Source organism: Macaca nemestrina, chromosome 3 (assembly GCF_043159975.1).
Source record: "Macaca nemestrina isolate mMacNem1 chromosome 3, mMacNem.hap1, whole genome shotgun sequence".
In the NCBI taxonomy this organism is placed as follows: Eukaryota; Metazoa; Chordata; class Mammalia; order Primates; family Cercopithecidae; genus Macaca; species Macaca nemestrina.
Genome location: NC_092127.1, coordinates 48794715 through 48819068, shown reverse-complemented (window position 1 = coordinate 48819068; position 24354 = coordinate 48794715). Strand labels below are relative to the sequence as shown.

The 24354-nt window shown below is 40.7% G+C and overlaps 1 protein-coding gene across 2 annotated transcripts in view; it reads right to left on the bottom strand.

Annotated features, from left to right (window-relative positions):
• The window catches only part of LOC105493286 (TBC1 domain family member 9), a 138003-nt gene that overhangs the window by 33755 nt on the left and 79894 nt on the right, over nt 1-24354 (bottom strand). For both annotated transcript variants that reach the window (XM_011760824.2, XM_011760825.2), the window contains exons 6-13: nt 23267-23474; nt 16407-16613; nt 15322-15492; nt 14611-14761; nt 7825-8039; nt 5860-5977; nt 3739-4024; nt 3308-3437 (exon numbers count right to left, since the gene is read on the bottom strand). In XM_011760824.2, coding sequence (XP_011759126.1) covers nt 3308-3437; nt 3739-4024; nt 5860-5977; nt 7825-8039; nt 14611-14761; nt 15322-15492; nt 16407-16613; nt 23267-23474 — 1486 coding nt within the window. The remainder of the gene's footprint in view (nt 1-3307; nt 3438-3738; nt 4025-5859; nt 5978-7824; nt 8040-14610; nt 14762-15321; nt 15493-16406; nt 16614-23266; nt 23475-24354) is intronic.

The following is a 24354-nucleotide window of genomic DNA, read 5'->3' as shown; positions in this document are numbered from 1 at the left end:
GGAAATAGAACAGTTGAACAGAAGATTCTTAGCAAAACAATTTTACTTCTGCGCAGAGGGGTGCCTCCTTGGCCAGTTGCCATGAAAGCACATGTGAACAAAGGGCATGAGAGCCTTTATTCCTGATGCAGGACCTGCCCCGGTACCCTTTCCCCATTGGCTGGGGTTGGGTCATACAATCTAAACTAATCCCGGTTGGCCAAACATTTGATTTTTTTAGATAGGGTGGGAACGTAAAAGAAAGTGGAGAGAACAAGGAAGCGGGTGTCGGTAATGAACAAGAAAGTGACTCCTCCTTCCAAATAAGGAAAGGAATGTGAGCTGGTACTGATAACGCTTGGTACTGAGGCGGCACTAGGCATCTAACAAAGGCGAAAAGGAAAAAGGAGAAAAAGAAGAAAAAGGCGGGGCGTACTATGAATTAAAGAATAAAAGATTGATCAGATAATTGGAAGAGAAACCCCATTATATCCCACAATACCTTGGTGCAGAATTCTTTCAACAATAAAGGTCTGAGGATTCCTTTAGACAAGCAACCCACAGATAGAAAAGCTCTTGCTTACATCATACAGTACTATTCCAAAGTCCTGGGACAATGATTTTTTTAAATGCATATGGAAATAGTTTTGGAGACAGTAAGGTGAAATATTCATTCTTTATATCTAATAGTGGAAACATAAATTGAAACATACTTCATGGAAATTTGACAGTGGGTGCCAATAGCTTGATCATTCTTTTTTTTTTTTAATCTAATTTTTTTTTTTTTTTTTTTTTGAGACGGAGTCTCACTCTGTCACCCAGGCTGGAGTGCAGTGGCGCGATCTCGGCTCACTGCAAGCTCCGCCTCCCGGGTTCACGCCATTCTCCTGCCTCAGCCTCCGAGTAGCTGGGACTACAGGCGCCCGCCACCGCGCCCGGCTAGTTTTTTGTATTTTTAGTAGAGACAGGGTTTCACCATGTTAGCCAGGATGGTCTCGATCTCCTGACCTCGTGATCCACCCGCCTCGGCCTCCCAAAGTGCTGGGATTACAGGCTTGAGCCACCGCGCCCGGCCAATCTAATTTTTTTAACCCAAACTTTTAATTTAAATTCATTTCTAGGATTCTAAGACAATAATCAGAGATGTGATATTTCGGTACAAGTTTATCTTAGAATGCTATATAATACTGAAAATTTGGAAGAAATCGAAGTAAGTGTCTAACAAAAGGGAACTAGGTAAATAAATTTTGTTACCTCATTAAAGCAGAATACAATTTAGTAAAATCATGCCTTCAAATAATATTTAATATATTAGGGAATGCTCATGGTATACATAGAAAATGACAAAGCAGTATTTAGAAGGACCTTTTTTTAAAAAGTGTATGTTGTAAGTATAAAAACATACTTAAGGGAAACGTAAAATGCTTATAGGATACAGTTTATTTTTTTCTTCCTATTTCCCTACAATTTCTAAAATAAACATGTATTGCTTTTATGATTCTAAAACAAAACATTTTGCTTTCAATATATATGGAGTTTCAATGAAGATTAAAAAAATAATTACCAGTCTGTCTCATTATGAGTTAAGGACAAACATTTCTGAAAAGATTTCTATATCCATAGCAATTTTTTTAAAGCACTAAATTTTTTACTTTAAGAGAGGCTTTCTGATCTCACTCCATTCCTCACTATTTCTCTCCTATCCACTTTGTTTGCTAGCTGGAATACTGACAATCACCAATCAAAATCACAAAACATCTGTAGAGAGCACAGTGTGCTCAGCAGAATACTCACGCTTTCTCTTTCTTAGTGATCATTTCCATAAAAGTTTAGAGAATCAAGGATCAGGAAATGAAGAAACCATCAAGTGTTATGAGCACTTGGGGCCTCACAAACCACCAGGTGCTTAAGGGGGCAAGTGGCACTGTGGTTCCTTCACCCCAAGAAGCATATTAGTTCTGTTGTGAGATTGAGCAGCACATCAGGCTGATTCCAGGGTCATCATGAACAAGAAAGCATCCTCCCCCACCCAGGCCAAGCAATTTTAGAGGAATCCTAGGACTCTGGTCTACTCTGGGCTATACAGGCTATTCCAAGTGTCTCAGACTGTCTACTTCAAAGAAGCCCTAAGTACTTAGCATGGGAACAGAAAGCAAATTGATTTGTGAAGGTCAGCCTCCCCATGCCCACTCTCAACAGCCCCTCCTTAATCTATAAAGAGTTGAAACTGAGCTGCTACTAGATCAGGCTTCAGGATGGGAATGGTAAAGCGCTGGAGAGCCACAGCTTGTTTTGCCATGTGCTACTATGTAATCATCAAGACATCCAGGCTCCATTCAGTGTCCATCTCTGGAGGTCAAAGCTGTCAGCTAGCACAGAACTACTTACTTCTGACCAGTAGTTCTCACAATGTAGAAGGAAGCAGGTAAGCCTATGGTCTCAATGTTTTTATTCTCCCTAAAACGCATGTTGAAAATTAATCCCCATCGCAGCAGAGTTGGAAAGTGGGGTCTCATAGGAGGTATTTAGTGTGGAGTCCTAATTAGGGAAAGGGAATTGGGCTAGCAGGACCCAGGGAAAGCAAAATAAATATATATATAAATAAATAAACAAAACAAATAAGCTGTAAGTCTACCCTTCTTCATGATCAAGGACACATAGCTCTCCTGTACAAATAACTCATAATCTTCCTGTGCCCAGCTATCACCAGACCCTCGGCTGACAGAAAAATGCAAGTTAGCTCACTACAACCTCGGCGTTCTCAGTACTGCACAAAGCCCTCTCCAGCACACAGCACAAGAACCACCCTATAAAATCCCCAGCAAGCCTTTGTCTCTTTGCAGTTAACTCCTCTCTTGCTAACTTGCCCATTGCATCCTTGAAATGTATTTTCATGCTTTCCTTAATAAATCTGCTTTTCTTTACTTACAACTGCCTTGGTAAATTCTTCCTACTGTCCACATGATACCAGTCTCAGATAGTTGCCAATCACCTGCAACATTTAGGTCATGAAGACTCTGCCTTCACAAATGGATTAACGTCACTATAAAAAGGTCTTATGAGCATGGGTTCTCTCTCTTCTGCTAGTGAAGACGTGGTATTCCTCCCCTCCAGAGGACACCACATGCAAGGTGCCATCTTGGAAGCAGAAAGTCCAGGCCCTAACCTGCCAATGCCTTGATTTGGGGTGTCCCAAAGTCTAGAATTGAGAAATAAATATTTGTTCTTTGCCCAGTCTGTGGTATTCTGTTACATCAGCACAAAACAGGCAGCAATGGAAGTGTGGAATGCATGGTCAAGCTCTGCTCAGCTAGGAAACAAGACCTACCTCGTAGGAAGTTCTGATGAGTCTGAAGATGTCTACCTCAGGGTAAGGTTCCACATCATCGCTGAGCAAGGAGTGGAGGTGAGGAATGGGAGGCAATGTGCTGTCTTTATTGGTCACACTGTCTAAATACCTGGAAGAAGAATGCATCAGAAGTCACAGGGAGAAGAAACTGGAATCCTCCCATTATAATTCTCCAATCGTTTTCTGCAAGTTCTACATTTTAAAACAAAGGACTAGAGTTTCTTTAAAGATGGAAAGAGAGAAAGAAATTCTGTTAATTTCTAAAGAAAAAGCATATGAAAATAAATCATCAGCCACAGGAAGAAGCGGGTATTATGACCACCATCAAATCAGTTAAGACTCATGAAATGAAGAGAAAGCAAGAGGAAGAAAACCGGAGGTGGTTTTCAAAGTGAGGCTTAGTACGATACCTTCCCAAAACGGTCATGGCCTCCCCATCATCCTTGCAGTTCAACAGTTTGTCCACATTTGCATCCAGCACAGCTAGGGCCAACTGGAATATCACTTTAATTCCTTCATAGAAGAAACAGTCAACAACCACAACTGCACTCTCAAAAGGCATCACACTGAGAAATAGTGTGAGGAACCAAGACAGGGAGATGGTAGAAATCACGCCCAGGTCTTGCATGCAGTCATACAGCTGTGGGACGTAGTCTCGTGCCAGCTCCTCAAAGACACCTTGGTCCACCAGTGCACCTGTGGCAGCGAGGTACACAAAAAGGCACAGCTTAGCCAACTACACAGTGTAACTAAAGAATCCATTCAAACAACTTGACTAATAATCCAGTTCACAATGACTGCTAGCACAGGACTCTGTTCCTTTCTGCTAACTGTTCTGCTGTGACTGTTACTAGACCAAGTTGTCAACACAGCTCAGTCACCAGATTAGTTCTGGCTGTATCTTCTTTTTCGGGGCTCTTCCTGCCCCGTTTTCCCTTCCAAAAAAGAACAATCACATGACAATTATAAGGGTTGTTAAGAAAGCCAGTTTATAAAGTTTTCATGACATACAATTAGTTATTGTGTTGGCAACATAATGTTTGGTTTGGCATGAAATGTACATCCATGTATAGTCATGCATCACTTAACAATGGAGACATGTTCTGAGAAATGGGTTGTCAGGTGAATTTGTCATGTCAACATCTTAGAAAGTACTCACACAAACCTAGGCGGTAGAGCCTTACTACACACCTAGGCTATATGGCATAGCCTATTGCTCCTAGGCTCCAAACCTGTATAGTACATTACTGTACTAAATACTGTAGGCAACTATAACATAATGGTAAATAGTTGTGTATCAAAACATAGAAATGAAACAGTAAATATACAGTATTATAATCTAATGGGACATCTGTTGTATATGCAGTCCGTCATCAGCCAGAACATCAACACATGACTACAGTTCCAAATGTACATCTAAGCAGCTTAGCTGGCAAACTTTTGTTTATCAAAATAATATTAATAATAATAATCCCAGCACTTTGGGAGGCTGAGGCAGGTGGATCACCTGAGGTCAGGAGTTCAAGGCCAGCCTGGCTAACATGGTGAAACCCTGTCTCTACTGAAAATACAAAAATTAGCCAGGCATGGTGGCAGGAGTCTGTATAGTCCCAGCTACTCAGGGACTGAGGCAGGAGAATCGCTTGAACCCGGGAGGCAGAGGTTGCAGTGAGCCAAGTTCACGCCACTGCACTCCAGGCTGGGCGATAGAGCGAGATGGTCTCAAAAAAAACAAAACAAAAAAAAAACAAAAAAAAAACCACTTCTGGATGCGTGGTGCCCATATATTAATCATTTTTTAAAAAAATTACTTTTTTTAAAACTTAAAAGCATTCCTGTTGTACACATTCATGATCAACTTAAGGACATTTTTGATAATATTTTCAATAATCAAATTCATGTGCAAATGTTTAGAAATATAGAAAGAACGCAAGTGAGAAGCATAAACAATATAATGTATGACCCTAGCAATGAAAAGCTTGTCCTGCTAAAATGAATCACTCACATTTGACAGAATTACAAGGAGTTACAGCAATAATTTAAATCCTCAAAACAGGTGTTTGCTCTGCAATAAAACCAGTCCTGAAAAATACCTTAGAAACTTAGTTTTCAATAAACCTCTATATTCTATTTTTTCCACCCCAGATAGCCTTTTTTTTTTTTTTTTTTTTTGGGAATACCTCTGTATTTCATAGGTTCCCATCCTCTTTATTAATTTTCTTATCAAATCTCTTTGTGTTGATGGTACGTATACCTGGTGTAGCTCTCACATGTCAGAGTGACACACACATCAAATATTTTCTAAAATAATTTCTGGAGCAGTGATATGTGTGTAGTCCCTTAAACTCCATGGGGCTCCTTTGTATACAACCTATATTTATTCAACCTCGCTCATTTCCATTTTGAAAAACTGGAGTAGTCTGAAACTCTTCTGGCTTATGGTGACCAGAAATAGTGTTCCGGCTGGTACTTCTCTAAAAACATCTTTTTGACAAGACATAGGTTGAAATGTTAAATGCATCCCCACCTACCCACAACTCTGGTGTTGTAGTAATCTGGGAGCATGCGCTCACACAAAGCCACGAGTAGCCAGAAAGCTTCCTCCTCTTTGGCATAAAGCAGCAGCACTGAAGTGACAATATTCATGGCCTAAAAAAGTGAAAGAAGATGTCAACAAATACAGTTTAAAATATAAGAAATTCTGTTAGCATATTAAAATTACTCAGTTATTCTCACAGGGGCTGGCAAACCTTTTCTGTGAAAGGCCAGATAAACATGTTTAGGCTTTGGAGGCTGTACATAGTCTCTTGTCACATATTCTTCTGAGTTTTGTTTTATGACCCTTTAAAAATGTAAAATCCTGAGTCCTTGAACCAGTAAGTGTGCAGAGTCTTCCTCAGCACCAATATTCACCAGACAGAGCCCTGAACTCCTACTGGCAAACCCCTATTCCAAAAATTTGCCCAAAGGCTATTTCACAAAGCTTTTAACCTGCTAAAATCTCTCAATGTTCTTAATTCAGTGAGGTAAACATTTCCTTTGTAACTTTCCATAATGGTTTCTATAATCAGGTACACATGGCTCCAGGCTTTCCTCAGAGAACAATGAAATCTTTCAGACTTGGAGTCCTCACCCAACATTTCCATCTGGAGAGAGATGGTAGTGATAACTGAGAGTGATTTAAATTCTAAAGTAACTGTACTTTATTAAAAGATATTATCAGATACCTCATAACCACTCTAGACCCAACTACTTTAATAGTCTTCTTAATTAAAAAGAGGAAGATTAAAAGATAAATATGAACTTCATTATATTAGAGGCCAATTACCTCCTATGCTTTTGATCTCCTAGAAACCAGTAACTGTTCATCAGGCTTCTACAATATAATTTCAAAAAAGGTATTTTGGTTTAATAGGCTCTTTCTTGTAAGTCTTACTCATTTTGTTCCCAAGTGATATCATCATGGAAATTCCACTTGAGAATTAACCTGCTGATCCTAGTACATGATGATGGTCCCTGCCAGTTCAGTGGAGATAGGTTTTTTAGGGGTCTACCTTGTAACAGGCTCTGGACTAGGTATTGGAAGATGAGGGACACAGTGGTGATATCTTGCAGGTCCTAAATCCTGGTGTCAGATAAAACAAAGATGAAAAGGTTAACTAGTCTGTGTGGGGGGTTATTTAAATTGAAAGTTATAAAAAGGTAAACTAATGCAGTAGAGGGAGACTAACATGTGCATGCACGTGCACTTGCGTGTTGAAGTAGGAGTTCAGCCTCTTTTAGCTTTTGCTGGATTGTCAGGGAAGGCCTCTATGACGATATAGCCTTTGATTCTAAGGTCACGTTATTTTGGAGCTTCCCAAATTTTGGCATCTATACCAGTACAAGAGATGACTTTTGTTGGTATGTGGGCACCTTTCTTAATACTAAGTTAAGCATTTATTTTAGTGTGTATTAAGACATAACCCTAGCATATAAAAGCTCTATTTAAGGACATTATTACTTAAGAGGATGCAAAGGAGGAACACTGTGGCGAACCACAGTGACAGGCCTGGTGCTCAGGATGCTCTCTCTTACTCCAGGGTGGGATGAGGGTTGAGGCAGAGAGTGATCAGAAGGATCTTCTCCAGGTCACCTAGCTAGACAGTGGTGAATCCAGAAAGGGCTCCTCTGCTCAGTGCAGTGGTTCTCAACCCAGGATGATTCTGCCTCTCAGACACTTGGCAGTATCTAGAGACATTTTTGGTTGTTACAACTGGGGATTTTCTACCAGCATCTAGTGGGTAGGGGCCAGCGATGTTACTAAACATCCTACAAAGAACAGAACAGCCCATACAACAAAGAATTAACCAGTCCAGAGTGTCAACAGTGCCAAGGTTGAGAGGGCCTGGTGAAGTCATAGTTCTGTTAACCGTAAACCTTCCTTCCCACTATGTGTTGGCAAATAAATAGAAATTTTATTTTATTCTTTAGCATAAACCACCTGTGACATTTACCTGGCAATACCCTATGTTGGGATTTCGAAAAGCATAAGCTGTTAGGACTCTCCTTAGTGCGGCAATGCCCATTTCATTCTGAAAAGCTGGGTGTTCTGGAAGGGAGCGGTGTAAATCCCTCTCAATCTCCTCCGTGGCGAGATTATACTTCCCCATGGACTTCTCCACTAAGTCTTCATAGTACCCAGGATGTGTGGCCTTTTCATTGATGGCACCTGAGATATATCCAACAGATACAATATCAAAAATGTGAGCACTCTGCCCTTTGGTTTGCAACTACAGCTTACGATTGAACCGCTTTACTTCCCTACCTCTCAAAGGAAACTTGCAAGAGAAGGTGAAATCACAGATGTGGTATGTTGCAATCGTGGCTAGACTGGTGAATTTTCCTGTGGCCTCCTTCCCTCTTTCAGTTCCATAGTAGGCTGCCTACTTAAAAACTTTCCTAAGGTAGAGGTTCCCAAGCTACAAAACCATGCACCGCGGAACGCCCACAGACAGTCCCAAGGGACCGCTTAGGAACACAGGTGGGGAGGTCATCATCACAAGCCAGGCTGAGGCTTCACCTTCTCATTGCTCTCTTCAACCCCAGCAGCTTTGCTTTTATTTTATTGTGGTTTTCATTAAGATTTCACTTGAAAAAGGAGGGTCTGCCTCTCCAAATAAGTTTGAAAACTGCCTGCTAACCTGTTAGTTCTGAAGGGTTTAACAGCCATATTGAGGAGAAGGTGGAGATACTTGGTGGGTTTTTCAAATTGCAGAGAGTGGTAAGAGTATTCCTACCAGTGGTGAGTCATCATTAGTGATGGAAGTTCCTTGGGTGGTGGGGATGAGGATGGAGAGTTATACTGAACCTCATCCACTTGAGATACTTACACTTTAAGATTCTTTAAGACAGAAAAATCCTATATGCAAGTATCTACTTCTCAATCTAAATTTTAATTACATTACTGTTGGGAAGACTGAATATTCACATGCAGAAGAATGAAAACGAACCCTTTTTTTTATACCATGTACCAAAATTAATGCAAAATGGATTAAAGTTTTAACACAGTTCCTGAAACCATAAAACTGGTAGAAGAAAATATAGAGAGAAAATGCTTCTTGACACTGATATGGCAATTATTTTTTGGATGTGACACCAATAGCACAGGCAGCAAAAGCAAAAATCAGACAAGTGGGATGGCATCAAACTAAAAAGCTCTGCACAGCAAAGGAAGCAATCAAAAAGCAAGTTAATGGCAGAAAATATCTGCAAACCATATGTCTGATAAGGGGTCAATATACAAAATATATAAAGAATTCACAGAACTCAATAGTCTAAACCAAACAACCTGATTTAAAAATGGGCAAAGGAAATGAATAGACAGTTCTCAAAAGAAGGTATACAAATCACCAACAGGTGATTTAAAAGTGCTCAACATCACTAATCATCAGGGACATGCAAATCAAAACTACAATGAAATACCACCTCATACCTGTCAGAATGGCTATGATCAAAAAGACAAAAGATAACAAGTGTTGGCAAGGATGTGGAGAAAAAGGGAACCCTTGTACGCTGTGGTGGGAAGGTAAATTGCTACAGCCATTATAGAAAACAGTATAGACACTCCCTAAACTAAAAATAGAGCTACCTTATGGTCCAGTAATCCCACTCTAAGCATATATCCAAAATAAGTGAAATCAGTATCCCGAAGAAATATCTGCACTCCCATGTTTATTGCAGCATTTTCACAACAGCCAAGATATAGAAACAATCTAAATGCCCATTAAGAGATGAATGGATAAAGAAAATGGGGCATATATACAAAATGGGATACTATATTCAGCCTATAAGAGGGGAAGTTCTGTCATTTTTGATAACGTGGTTGAACCTGGAGGACATTATGTTAAGTGAAATAAACCAGGCACAGAAAGACAAGTAATACATGTTCTCAGTTATATATGGAATCTAATATAGTCAAACTCATAGAAACAGAGAGTAGAATGGTGATTACCAGGAGCTAAGGAAGGGGGAAAATGGAGAGATGTTGGTTAAAGGGTATAGAGCTTCAGTTATAAGAAATGAAAATGTTCTGAAGATCTCATGTAATACTGTATTGTACACTTGAAATTTGCTAGAGGGTAGATCTTAAGTATTCTCTCACCAAACTCTCCCCACCAAAAAAAAACAAGAAAAAAAGACAAAAAGAAAAAGCATAGTAACAATGTGAGGTAATAGGTATGTTAAATTAGCTTGATTACAGTAATCATTTCACAATGTATATCAAATCGTCAAATTAATACACCTTAAATATATATAATTTGTATTTGTCAATTATACCTCAACAATGCTGGAAAAAATGAATGAGTTCATGAAGGCTTCAGGATACAAGATCAATACACAAAACCTATAGGCTAGCAATGAATAATCTGAAAGTGAAAGTAAGAAAAGAATTCCCTTTACTATAGCATCAAAAAGAATAAAATATTTCGGAATAAATATAACAAAACACATGTAAGAGTTGCACACGGCAAACTAAAAATATTGCTCAAAGAAATTGACAAAGACTTAAATAAAAGACATTCTGTGTTTATGGGTTGGAAGATTTAATGTTGTTAAGATAGAAAAACTCCCAAATTGATCTACAGATTCAACACAATACCTATCAAAATCCCAGCTGTCCTTTTTGCAAAAATTGGCTAGCTGGTCCTAAAATTCATATGCAACTTCAAGAGACTCAAAAAAGAACAAGAAAATTGGAGGACTCACACTTCCCAATTTTAACTTACTGCAAAGCTACAGTAAGCAAGACAGTGAAGTACTGGCATAAAGACAGACATACAGATCAATGGACTAGATTTAAGAGTCCAGAAATAAATCCTAATATTTAAGGTCTATTAATTTTTAACAAGGGTGCTAAGATAATTCAATGGGGGAAAGAATAGTATTTTCAACAAACGGTGCTAGGACAACTGGATACTCATACGGAAAAGAATGAATTAGACTATCACCTTCATCTCACACCACATAAAAAATTAACTCAAGATCGGGTGCAGTGGCTTATGCCTGTAATCTCAGCACTTTGGGAGGCCTAGGCGGGTGTATCACGACGAGGTCAGGAGTTTGAGACCAGCCTGACGAACATGGTGAAACCCCGTCTCTACTAAAAATACAAAAATTAGCCAGGCATGGTGGTGCATGCCTGTAATCCCAGCTACTCAGGAGGCTGAAGCAGGAGAATCACTTGAACCGGGAGATGGAGGTTTCAGTGAGCCGAGATCATGCCATTGCACTCCAGCCTGGGCGACAGAGTGAGACTCAGTCTCCAGAAAAAAAAAAAAAAAAAAATTAACTCAAAATGACCTAACTGTAAGAGCTAAAACCATAAACTCTTAGAAGAAAGTATAGGTGTAAATCTTCATATCATGAGAGCAGAGGACAAAAGAAAAAATACACAAATTGTTATTTCATTAAAATTAAATTTTTTTGTGCTTTGAAGGATACCATCAAGACAGTGAAAAGACAATGCACAGAATGGGAGCATTTTTTAGAAAAAATCTGATAATCAATTTGTATCTCAAATATGTTTAAAACTTTTACAACTCAATAATGAAAAGGTAACCCAATTAAGAGCAGGCAAAGGATCTGAGTACATATTTCTACAAAGAAGATATAGAAGTGGTCAGTAAGTGCATGAAAAAATGCTCAACATCATTATCCTTCAGGAGAATGCAAATCAAAATAATGTTTAACGTTTAAAAGGTTAAACATAGAGTTACCATATGAACCAGAAATTCCACTTCATTCATACATTCAAGAGAAATAGAAGCAGGTATCCATACAAAAACCTGTATTTAAAAAAATTTTAAACTTTCTAATTTTCTAAATTTTAAATCTGTATTTTATTTTTTGAGAGAGGGTCTTGCTGAGTTACCCAAGCTGGGGTGCAGAGGTCTGATCACGGCTCACTGCAGCCTCAACCTCCCAGGCTCAAACGATCCTCCCATCTCAGATTCTTGAGTAGCTGGGACTCCATGTGCATGCCACCACACCCAGCTAGTTTTAAAAAAATTTGTTTTGTAGAGATGGGGTCTCACTATGTTGCCTGGGTTGGTCTCAAACTCCTGGGCTCAAGTGATCCTCCCGCCTTGGCCTCGCAAAGTGCTGGGATTACAGGCATGGGCCATTGTGCCCAGCCCACACAAAAACACGTAGATGAATATTCATAGCAGCATTATTCATAGGAACCACAAAGTAGAAACAACCTAAATGTTTATCAACTGAAAAACGAATGAACAAAGTGTAGTATATCCATACAATGATATAATATTTGGCCATAAAAAGCAATGAAATGCTGATACATGCTACAGCATGATGGAACCTTGAACACAGTATGCTATGTGAAAGAAACCAGTCACAAAAAACTACATATGATTCCATTTATACAAAATATCTAGCAACAGAAAGTAGTCTGGTGGTTGCCTGGGGCTGGGAGGGGGCTTCAGGGGAATGGAACTACCAGTCTGTATTTCCAAACAGTTTATATCTATTTTCTAAATGGATAAAAGGTATGGGGTATTTTTGGGAGATGACAAATGTTCTATAATTGTGATCATTGTACAATTCTGTGAATGTACTAAAAAAAAAAAAAGCCACTGAATTGTACACCTTAACTGGTAAGTTGTGAATTGTATCTCAATAAAGATATCATAAAAATATATAAATGATATATATATTGACAGGGTATACACTCACATTTCATAATTCAGAAAATTGGAGTCCCAAGATTCCTGGACTGGCCCAGGCCTTGTCTCTGACGGTCACTGAGAGAGCTGGCCTCACCACTCACGCTTGCCCTGGAAAAGTCAACCCAGCTGACAGGGACATAACGCTGGCTTTTGCTCTGTTGTTGTGGGAGAGATACTGTGATTTCTTGTCATCTCACCTGCATTTCATGTCAGTGGGTACAGAATTCAGGTCATGAGGCCATCGCCCTAAGGGTCACAGGGAGCAGGTGAGACCCAAGTTGGGCTCTGGCCTGGAGCTGTGCTCTCTTCATGACAGGCTGGCCCTCAGGCGAACCCCATTCCTGGATGTGGAAGTACGGGCTCAGTTATCGCCCCAAAAGAGGGCTGCCATTAAAGGAAATGCTGCCATTAAAGGAAACGCTGGGTCTAACTCTCAACATTATCTCTGAGATAGGGCTGTGTACTATTGTTGTATATACTAGTTTCCCAGTACTCGTCTTGAGTTTCATTTTCACTTAAAACACAGCTATAAATAACTTCTAATTTGAACAAGGAAGATGAAAATGGAACTCTGTTTACTCTGTCAGTGATGTGAATCTGGTTGTCAAGGTGACTAGTTCACCAAACACAGGGAAGACAAGAGAAGACTGGATGGTAATGATCTTCTTGGGTTTGAATTATAATTAGAGATGAGTTGACACAAATTTAGGTTTCTAAATGAGGAGCTATGGCTGGTCTACTTAGGGAAAATGAGGCCAGGCACAGTGGCTTATGACTGTCATCCCAGCACTTTGGGAGGCTGAGGTAGGGGATTGATTGAGCCTACAAGTTTGAGACCAGCCTGGGCAACACAGCAAGATGTCTATTTCTACAAAAAGAAAGAAGGAAAGAAAAATGAAAAATAAGACATGTATTAAATAAATATAGAACAAACTAGTTTTACATGAAATAGACAAAACCAATTATTTTTCAGGATTATGTGTTCCTATTTCTGAGACATTTATACATCTCATTATGGGCATTTACATCTACTTTTACAAAGAGCTATAGGTTTCTTTAAAGGCTTTCCTGTGAGTCTGGTAATTATTAATTTTAATATCACTTTCTAAGAATAAAAGCTTTTAATAACAGCATTTGTGTCAGACCATCTTAGGTTCAAATAAAAATATTCACATAAGCCTATTTAGAATGATTATATTTCAGGCTTCAATCTAGATAGAGCAACTGATTTACATGTGAAAGTAAAGTTAGTGAAACTAAGGAGTGCTCTGATGTCTGAGACACTAAAGATCCCCGAGACACACTCAGTGCTTCGGATGGGAGGAAGCAGTGTGGGCTTAGCCTGAAGGATCTCTGGTTTCTGTAGCAGGGCTCAAAGATCTGATGTGACAGAATGATGGACAGGCACAAGAGCCAGTTCTGTGGACCAATAAAGATGGATGCCTCTTCACCACTGGTCCATGGACGTGTCCCCTTCTGTCCTTCCTGGCATCTCTGGCTTGAAGTACAAGGTATGATCTGAGTAGGCTTTTATTTCCAGTGCAGACTCTGGCCTCAACTTTATGGTTCCAGTGATGACCAAAGACTTCAGGAGGTGGCAAAAATCAAACACCCGGGCCTTTTCATTCCTCTCATTTCTTTCCTCCCACTTCCCCACTTGATGACTGCTCTGAGGATGTGTCACACTTAAACATTCTCAATGAAGTTGACGTAGCTGGGAAAGGAAAAAAGAACTATCCAAGTCACAAAGTATTCTGCTCTTTTACTTCAGGTTCTCCTTTATTCCTAAATAGCCTGACTGAAGAAACGGAAGTACTTAGAAAGACTCGAAGGATGGTGGCTTCAACATTTGGTCTGCTTCCTATGGGCCCTATAATTTTATAAAGGGAACAATAATTGAGGGACTTCAATACTCTGGTGAGGAAACATGACGTAGCTTTCAACTGGGGAATGCATATTTGAAAGAACCCCTGAGGCATGACTGAAGGCACAGAGAGGCCCTGGCGTGGAGTCCCACAGACTCTGACGCCAGCACTCCCAGCCCAGCGGCCGTACCTGACAGCAGCAGCCAGAGCTCCCCACGCATACTCTCCGGGATGCCCTTCAACACCAGCTCCCGCGTTTTCTCTGTGCGGTACATGCAGATCCCTTGCCCATACTCAGCAAAGTGAATCTTCCAGGCTTGCTCTTTCAGAAACTCTTTGGCCTGAAAGGGATAATGAAACATTACGACATCCAAAGTACCCTGAGGATGGTAAGAGAAGAGTGATGGAAGGTCAGAACATGTTCCCTGCTGAATGGAGTGACAAGTTCCAGAAAGAACTCATGAGAAAAAGGAAGTCAGATTTTCTGGAGTTCTCTAATTTTACACATCTACCATGGCCTGCAGCTCTGCCACAAAGCTTTTGGGCCCAGAGTCAGAATCCTACTTACCTGAGATTGTATTTATGGTTTTATGTCTACACCCCCAAGTGAAGGTAAGTTAATGATGTTCTAATATGGGCTGAGAAATCAGGTATTTATTTGTTGGTTTAACTTAAGCAAGAGTGAAAAACCAAACAAGACCAAAAGAAGTCACCGGTACCCTCTGTAACTCACCTCCTTCCAGGAAGCCACTGTGAAACTTATAATATATTTAGACAAAAATCTGCTTAATAGGAAAATCTCCATTTACACAGGCATGTGTGAATTTACTTATAGTGAAAAATAGTGTTAGTGGCATTGTTCAAATCTACAAAGTTTCATGGAAAAGTGAGAGGCACCCACCAATTTCGGGTTGAACTCCTCGGGAGACCGCCGCCGATACATGGTCATCAGGGTCTGTGTGGCTGTGGGGACGCTGTTGCCATTTAGGTTAAACTGACGCTCTCCATCAGCATCAGAGCTCGTGCTTCTCTGGGGGCTGGAGGAGACGAGGCTGCTGGGTCGAGAGTACACCTGTCAACACAGAGAGGAACAAGACATTGGGAGGACATGGGCAATATAACCTACTTCTTCAGTGTCTTCTGTATGGTTATCAAAAGCTCCATCATTTTTTCCCATAATGTTTCTTGTTATGTGAAGAAATAGGAGAAAAGCAGCCAGCCATCATTCTGGCAGGGATTAGACAGGTGGCTGGGTCCCGGGTTGCAGCACTTCAATGCTCACAACAGGTTTCTGAATCTTCATGTTTTAGATGTATATTCGCAACAAAGTGCTTGCCCATTTGTTTGTCTGATTTGCATGTATGCAAAGCATGTCATGGTTGAATCAGCAGCTATGGCTGCCTCATCACCCCATTGAGTTTCTGGTGCCTCAAAAATGCCCATATAAGCTTGGGGCAGGTGAACAGAGACAAGGATGTTATGTGTGAGCTTACCACCTTCAAAACATGTTTTATCTGCCAGTAACTTCCTCTAACCATTCAGCTAGTCGCCTGTCTTTTCAGGCCTCCAGTTTTCCTGAATGTTGGTCCAGGGAAGAATTCCACAGGGACCCAATATATATTTTATCATAATAAAATCATCATAATGATTTGTACTTCAGGTTTGAGACTTTATTTAGTGACTTCTATACCATTCTGAACAATGTCACTATATGGACCCAAGTCACTTGCTATGTAACTAGAACAGATTACTTAAGAATTTCTTCAAGTATAAAATAAAAGTGTTATTCCAGGTGCTCTGTAAGGTTCTTTCCAAATCTATGACCCCAAATACAAAGTCTTTGAGATTTAAATGAGATATTGCTGAGATATCACTCTGGGCATCGGATGCAAAGCTGGAAGATCAAACAAAATGGGCAAGGAAGTGAACACACTTGGGCACAGGAAGAGGATAAACCAAAAATGCTTTCAGGTGTCTTCCACAGACCTCATCATCTGAACTGTTGTAGCTTCCTGCAAACTCCTTGTCAGAATATATTTTGGAAGTAGTCTGTTGTAGGAAATCTGAGATCCTTTGCACTAGAAAGTCTCTATCTTTCAAGTTGGCAAATAGGAAGGTCATCCTGTTTCGGGTGCTGATGGATAAGGGACTGGGGAGCACACTGGAGCTGTCTGCCTTTTCTACAATTGTCACCTGAAAAGAAGTGGGAAACAAAGAGCATTATTTTCCAAGAATTACCCAACAGCAGCCTATGAGCAGCACTAAAGGAGGAAGGTGGCACTTTCATTGTTCTGTAGGAACCACCTATATTTTACTGAGGCAAAACTGAGACTCTTTGACTCTGTTCCAGTAAAATAAAACAGTTCAAAACAATCAAACTGGAGCTTATAGTAGAAGCTGGAATTGTCTTGCTGGCTTTTCCAAATCAGTGGTTCAAAACTGGGACTCTTTTCCTCTCAGGAGACATCTGACAACATCTGGAGGCATTCTGGGTTGTCACAAGTGGAGGGAAACTACTGGCATCTGGTAGTAGAGTCCCAGGGATGCTGCTAAACATCCTACAGTACATAGGACAGCCCCTGCCATCCCACTCCACCCCCATCCTACGGTAGGCAGGACAGCCCCTGCCATCCCACTCCACCCCCATCCTACGGTACGCAGGACAGCCCCTGCCATCCCACTCCACCCCAGAGAAAGCCTGTCCCAAAATGTCAATAGCTCCCAGGTTGAGAAACCTTGCTATAAAGGAATTATTTGATTTTCATTAAAATTTCATGGAGCTATAAGAGAGAAGGCTCCTAGCTGCTTCATCAGCCATAAGAGACAGAAAACAACCGAGGATACTGGTTCCTTTTGCCAAGCTTAATGTTGGAATGGTTTTCAAAACACCACCAATCCTTCAAATGTTTCATTTAGACTCCAGGGCTTTTCATCCTTCACCTTTGACCACTGCAAAGTTTTAAAGGTTCTGTTCTGAACAGACATGTAAAGAATGTAAACAGCTTAATTGCAACCCTATCTGAACTACCAGACCGTGTGTGTGCGCATGTGCACATGTGTGTGCCTACCACATTGGGGAAATGAAAGGAAAGGAAGACATCTGTTTCGGCTCTAAACTGAAGACATATATATGGGTGATTTATAATAGGATTTTCATCAACTGGAAACTGGGATAAATGCATTAAAACTTTTTAGCACATTAGAAAACAAATCTCAAGACAAGCACTAGAAAAATGGTTTACTTGCAGCAGCTCTGACAATATACTTAAAGCTAAGATTTTTTTCCCCTTCTTCATTTCTGCCTGCAAGCAGTCTAGACAGGTTAAATTTTAAGCTGTTCATCAGCATTTTCATGTGAAATATTTTTCCTCCAAAGCACAACTTTAGAAACGTTTTCCCTACTGAAGACTAAGTAACCTGTTGAAGTTGTCTAAAAACTCTTGCATGCCTTAAAAAACAGGTCTGCTTGGGGTCCATAGAGGGAAAAAGTGTAGCATCTGACTTCTGTTTTCAGAATATATATGTTAGAGTATATACAAGATTCCCTTAATATCTATATTAAATATACATATTAATATATGACATATAATATACATTATATATTAAACATACATTATAGAATATTAAAATATATATTAAAGGAATCTTCTGAGACACCTGAAGTTGTACATAAGGATTTTCTTTCTAATGAAAAAAATGCTAGATAACAGAGGGAAATACCTCCTTTTCATGAAAATAATTTTCCCATAACACTTAAGGCATGTATTAAAGAATACTCATTTTTTAAAAATCCACAAAAGCCCCTCTTCTCACATCAAATTTTTACCAGCTCTTTTGGTCATGAGGTGTCTGGGATAAATGGAAAATGCCAAGGAGATGAAAGGTTAAATTATGTGTCTAAAACGCAGATAGCTATGTGAATCTTGATAAAGTCAAAGTGAAAAATTCCTTCGTCTAGCTGGAGCATGTATACAGCAACAACAAAGCTCCCACATAAAACACATAAATGCTCACACGGCTTACAAAATGTTTCTCACTGATAAATGAATTCTGGCAGAACTCTATCATAAAAGCTCCCCGCCACCAGGAAAGGAGAACAGTTACATCCGAGTGTTCTACAATACAATGAGACATATTTTCATGACCAATTTGAGTCATAAAAGACTGCAACTTAATCAAGTCTTGATGTTTAATATGGAATACCAGAGAGTAATTTTTGAATGAAAACAAAGGCCGGACACGTGGCTCACGCCTGTAATCCCAGCACTTTGGGAGGCCTAAGTGGTCAGATCACTTGAGCTGAGGAGTTCAAGACCAGCCTGGCCAACATGATGAAATCCCGTCTCTACTAAAAATACAAAAATTAGCCATGAGTGGTGGCACATGCCCGTAATTCCAGCTACTCAGCTGGCTGAGGCAGGAGAATCGTTTGATCCCAGGAGGTGGAAGAGGAGGCTGCAGTGAGCCAAGATTGTGCCACTGCACTCCAGCTTGGATGACTGTGTGAGACCCTGTATCAAAAAAAAAAAAAAAAATTCCTTCTCTTGCTGGCTCAGTAATTTCTTCAAAATCTATAGCAACATGATCCTGGATAAATGCTTAGCATCTGTTGACTGGGTCTACCTAAAATCAGTATGTAGAATGTATGTTAAAAACCTCCAGCTGGCGGGGCGCAGTGGCTCATGCCTGTAATCCCAGCATTTTGGGAGGCTGAGGCGGGTGGATCATGAGGTCAGAAGATTGAGACCATCCTGGCTAACATGGTGAAACCCTGTCTCTACTAAAAATACAAAAAAATTAGCCGGGCGTGGTGGCAGGTGCCTGTAGTCCCAGCCACTCGGGAGGCTGAGGCAGGAGAATGGCGTGAACCCGGGAGGCGGAGCTTGCAGTGAGCTGAGATTGCGCCACTGCACTCCAGCCTGGGCGACAGAGCGAGACTGTCTCAAAAAAACAAAACAAAACAAAAACCTTCAGTCAATATTTCAGCTGATTTATTTAAAAAAATTAAGTGAAACAATTCTCGGTCTACACAATCCTAAAAGTGGACATTCCGTGTAGGATGTAATGTTCCCAGGGATGTCAAGCAGCCTGACTTGATTCTGAAAGGTACCCAGCTCACGTGGAGGGCACTCTCCACTCAGACCCCACGTGGATGGTGGAGACGCCCCCATTGCTCTTCTGACACTATTGTTACCTAAAGGTAATAAAAATTACATTAAGTCTTTTGCTTCTTCCGTTAGTTGGGGTGGGGCTCTACCATTAATACATCTCAGAGTCATCAGTTCAAAGAAAAGGCACTGCTGTCTCACTGAGTGCTTCTTTAAAGCTGCGTCTTCCAACCACAACAAGCTTGATTTCTAAATTCTACCTCTGCAGATTGCCTCTCTTCTGATTTACCCTGAAATATAGTCATATTTATTATTATCTCGGCTCTACTAGAGAAAACTAGCAAGCAGAAGAGAGGGTGAGAATATTAATCACCATTCTCTCAATTCCTCCAAGATTTCACCAGTGTATTCTAAATCACACTAAAACGTAAACAGAGCAAGCTGGCTCCAACACCCTGGGGGTGGTGACCAGAAGGACCAGCAGGACAGCAGATGTCTTCATAGCGGCTTCCAGACCCTTTCTGCTCCTCATTTCCCTTTGGATAAACTTAGAGTGATGACTCATTCAGGTCATAAATAGCACATTCATGGTATTCTTAATCCCAGAATTGGTTTCCCTAGCCAGTACAGGTAATGCTGCTTTACTACATTTGGGTAGCACTTGATGAAGAAAATTACATTCAGAATTAGGTGAAGAAAATTATGTTTAGTAACATCCTATAGCAAAAACTACTAAGAAGGTAAATTTGGGCCAGGCGCGGTGGCTCACGCCTGTAGTCCCAGCACTTTGGGAGGCTGAGGTGGGCGGATCACAAGGTCAGGAGATCGAGACCATCCTGGCTAACATGGTGAAAAACCCCGTCTCTACTAAAAATACAAAAAATTAACCGGGCGTGGTGGCAGGTGCCTGTAGTCCCAGCTACTTGGGAGGCTGTGGCAGGAGAATGGCGTGAACCCTGGAGGCAGAGCTTGCAGTGAGCCAAGATTGCGCTTGCACTCCAGCCTGGGCGACAGAGTGAGACTCCATCTCAAACAAACAAAAAAAGAAGGTAAATTTGGTAGAAAAACTTACAAAATACATTTCACAGTCAAATGTAAAACTGTTACATTTTTCCTGTCAGAATTTACCCACAACATATCTTGGCCTCAAATGTGTTATAACTCCAGTTAGTTGACCTTATGATAAGGAGAACTAGATTTGTCAGTTGCCTAACATTTTTCATTCTTTCTGATTCACAGTTTGACTTCTGTTTGCAATTTATAACTTAAGGAAAATTATATCTATGTTTGGGAGAAAACTAGAAGCAACGAAAAGGTCCAATCATAAGTAACTGAATGAATAAATTATGTATTCATTCAGAAGTAGCTGGGGATGGTGATGTGTGCCTATAGTCCTAGCTACTTGGGAGGCTGAAGTGGGAGGAACACTTGAGCCCAGGAGTTTGAGATCACAGTGAGCTATGATCCAAGTACTGCATTCCAGCCTGGGTGACAGAGCAAGACCTTATCTCTAAAAAATAAAAGATTAAATATATATATACATTTTTATATAAATATATAAATATTTGTATGTATATATATTCTTCTACAATGTAATTTTTTTAAGAGATAGGGGGCCTTGCTCTATTACACAGACTAGACAACTCCTAGGCTCAAATGAGCCTCCTGCCTTAGTCCTATGAGTAGCTGAGATTACAGGCATACACCATCCCCAGCTACTTTTTTAAAAGTTTTAATTTTTTGTAGAGATGGGACCTTGCTATGTTGCCTAGGCTGGTCTTTGAACTCCCGGCCTCAAGCATTCCTCCTGCCCCGGCTTCTCAAAGTTCTGGGATTACAGGTATGAGCCATCACATCTGGCCTATAGAAGAATATTTAATGATTTGAAGGACACTTTAAGATATACTCAATGTTAAAGGAAATAAGTAAAAATAAAAATTCCCTATAAAGTTTTACCTCTAAATTACGTAAATGACATATACACAGCAATGCAGAGAAAAAACTAGAAAGCTGTGTAATAGAATGTTAACAGTGGTCTTCTCTGAATAGTGAAACTAGGGGGGACTTTTTTCTTTTTATTTGTCTTTACTTTTACAAATTCTGGGATGAAGACATATTACTCTTAAAACAAGAAAATAAGAAGAAACTACACCTCATTAAAAAAAAGAAAAAGAAAAAGAAGGCAGAGAGAAACCTGAATCCTTTGCTAAAGGGATGTTAGCAAGGGGACAATCCTGATCAAATATCCAAAGCTTCCGGCCACCTTAGCTTCCCTAAAGGACCAAGGTAGGTTGGAAGAGGTCAGGTTAGAAACTGCAGGGCTGCTGGCCCCTGCATTGTCCTTTCTCTGATAGCCTAACCTGGGGTCTTTGTCAACTGCAAGCCTCATGGCAAAGCTTCCAGACAAGTACCAGAGTAAGCTATCATCCTGGAGTTAGGATGGAACCCACCTCCACCCCAGAATGATAATAATGTTTCTTAGACTTTACTGTGCATAAGAATTGGCCTGTAAATTTATTAAAGCTTGCAGAGATACAGATTCAGAAGACCTGGGATGGACTCAGGGAGCTACCATTGTGAGCAGCAGCACGATGGTTCTAACACAGGAAATCAGCGGAGCAGAGCCGAACAAACATATGGCTTTCTGACTCACAACCTAGACTGTCTCCTTTAGACCAGGGCGCCCTCAGACTGTGAGCCAGGTACAGTAAACACGTTTCCTAGTTTCTATATTTGATGCTTTGATATCTTGGGAGCCTTGCTGACCATGGAGGGATTACCCTTCCCAGAGCTAGCCAATTTCTAGAAAATTGCTTTCAAAGCAAATCAACCAACCTGGAGCCCACACCTCAACCACTTCCTTTACTGAATGCTCACACTCAAGACTACTATTTCCCTGCCCTTTTTAACCCAGGGACAATTAGGGACATCCCCTATGCCCCAGAGCCCACCAAAATCGTTCCAACTATCCAAGCCTAAGCCTGTTTACTCGGTGTGGCCCATTTCTTCCCTTGAAATCCCATAAAGGATCTTGCCCACATTTTCTTTCCCTCTTGCCTCCTCTGACCATGGTGCTTCCACGTGTGGCCCAGCACATAGTGTGGCATGCCCTTGCCTCTCGGGATCTGTGTATAAAACAAGCTATTTCTACAGCACTCACCCCCTGATTGCTGACCTCATCAAGTCTGAATTGTAATAAAACCTACATTTAGGCCAGGCACAGTGGCTCATGTTTGTAATCCCAGCACTTTGGGAGGCCAAGGTGGGTGGATCACCTGAGGCCAGGGGTTTGAGACCAGCCTGTCCAACATGGTGAAACTCTGTCTCTACTAAAAATACAAAAATTAGCTGGGCATGGTGGCAGGTGCCTGCAATTCCAGCTACTCAGGAGGCTGAGGCAGGAGAATCACTTGAACCTGGGGGGTGGAGGTTGCAGTGAGCTGAGATCATGCCACTGCTCTCCAGCCTGGGTGACAGAGTGAGACTGTCTCTAATAAAATAAAATAAAAGCAAAACCTACATTAAAAAACTCCACGCTGCTTCTGGAAGAAGAGATCTCATAGGTCCCAGAGTCACAGCAGTGACAACAAATGATAAAGAGTGCAGCTGCCACCAAAGACACACGAACATTCTCCTGTGTTCAAAAGCCAACCAATTGTTGGTGGAAAATTACTCCTGGTTCACCCAGAAAAGTATTACAAATGAAACTTAAAATATCAATTTTTATCAGATACTTACCTCACGGAGAGGGATAATGAGGCTACATAAGTTCTCCTCCTTGCTGGTAAAACAGATGTAATTTGTGGACACAAACATCTGCCCCAAAATGTGCATTTTGTTAAATGGAGTCCAGAGGGTGCAGTCTGTGTGGCCATCTAATTTTTCATCTTTGGGAAGCCGGAAAAGTGCACGGTATCTCTCACTCTTTGCCCTGGCATCAAGATCACTAGAAAGCAATAATTATTATTCACATAAGAAAAATGTTTCCATACCTTCTAAATTATGCAGCAGTGGAAGTTCCCCCAGCCCATTATTCCCCTACTCAATCTTGCTAGGCTCATCCCCACCTTCTCAGCTTTCTTTATACTGGAGTTAACCCCAACCTAATGACCCAAAAGCATCGTAAAATTATCTTACCATATTTCAGCCCCTTGCATAGTCACTTACCATCAATGTCTGTAAATGTTAAACAAACATAGCAAAAATAAGCCTCAACAGGAAACTCCTCCTCTTTCTAAAGAAATGCAATACATTCTAAAGAGGTCACTGCATTTCCTCTTATCCAAGCACTTTGTCGGGGATGCAAACCAGCCATATGAATCCACCGGGCCTCACTGTTCACCCCAGATCAATAACAAAACTGCATGAAAAGACACAGAAACAACTCACCTTGGGCAACTATGGCTTCTGACCTTAGCTGGGTCTTCTGTTAACTAGTATCTTGTCTCTAATGAGTTCTTTGTTCTTGCTTATCAAGTCAGTTATTTAAACCTCTCCCCTCAAGTTTCTACCTGACATCAGGCTCTTGATGGTCTACTTTCTGACTTCATAGAGCAAAGGGCCATGATGCAGAAGCTCCCTCCAATTCCCTCCCTTCTGTCTCCAAAATCACCTCCATCCTCACCTACTGTTACTTCCTCTCTGTTCCAAAGGAAGAGGTAGTATATCAGGACACACAAACATCCTTTCCATGCTTTCTCTACAAAATATCACTTTTTAAATTATCAATTTTCTTACAGCTTTATCTCTATGTCCCTTCCTGTCCCCACACCTACCCTCACCAAAATACTCTTCTCATCTGCCTCCTTCATTTGATTCTATGTCCA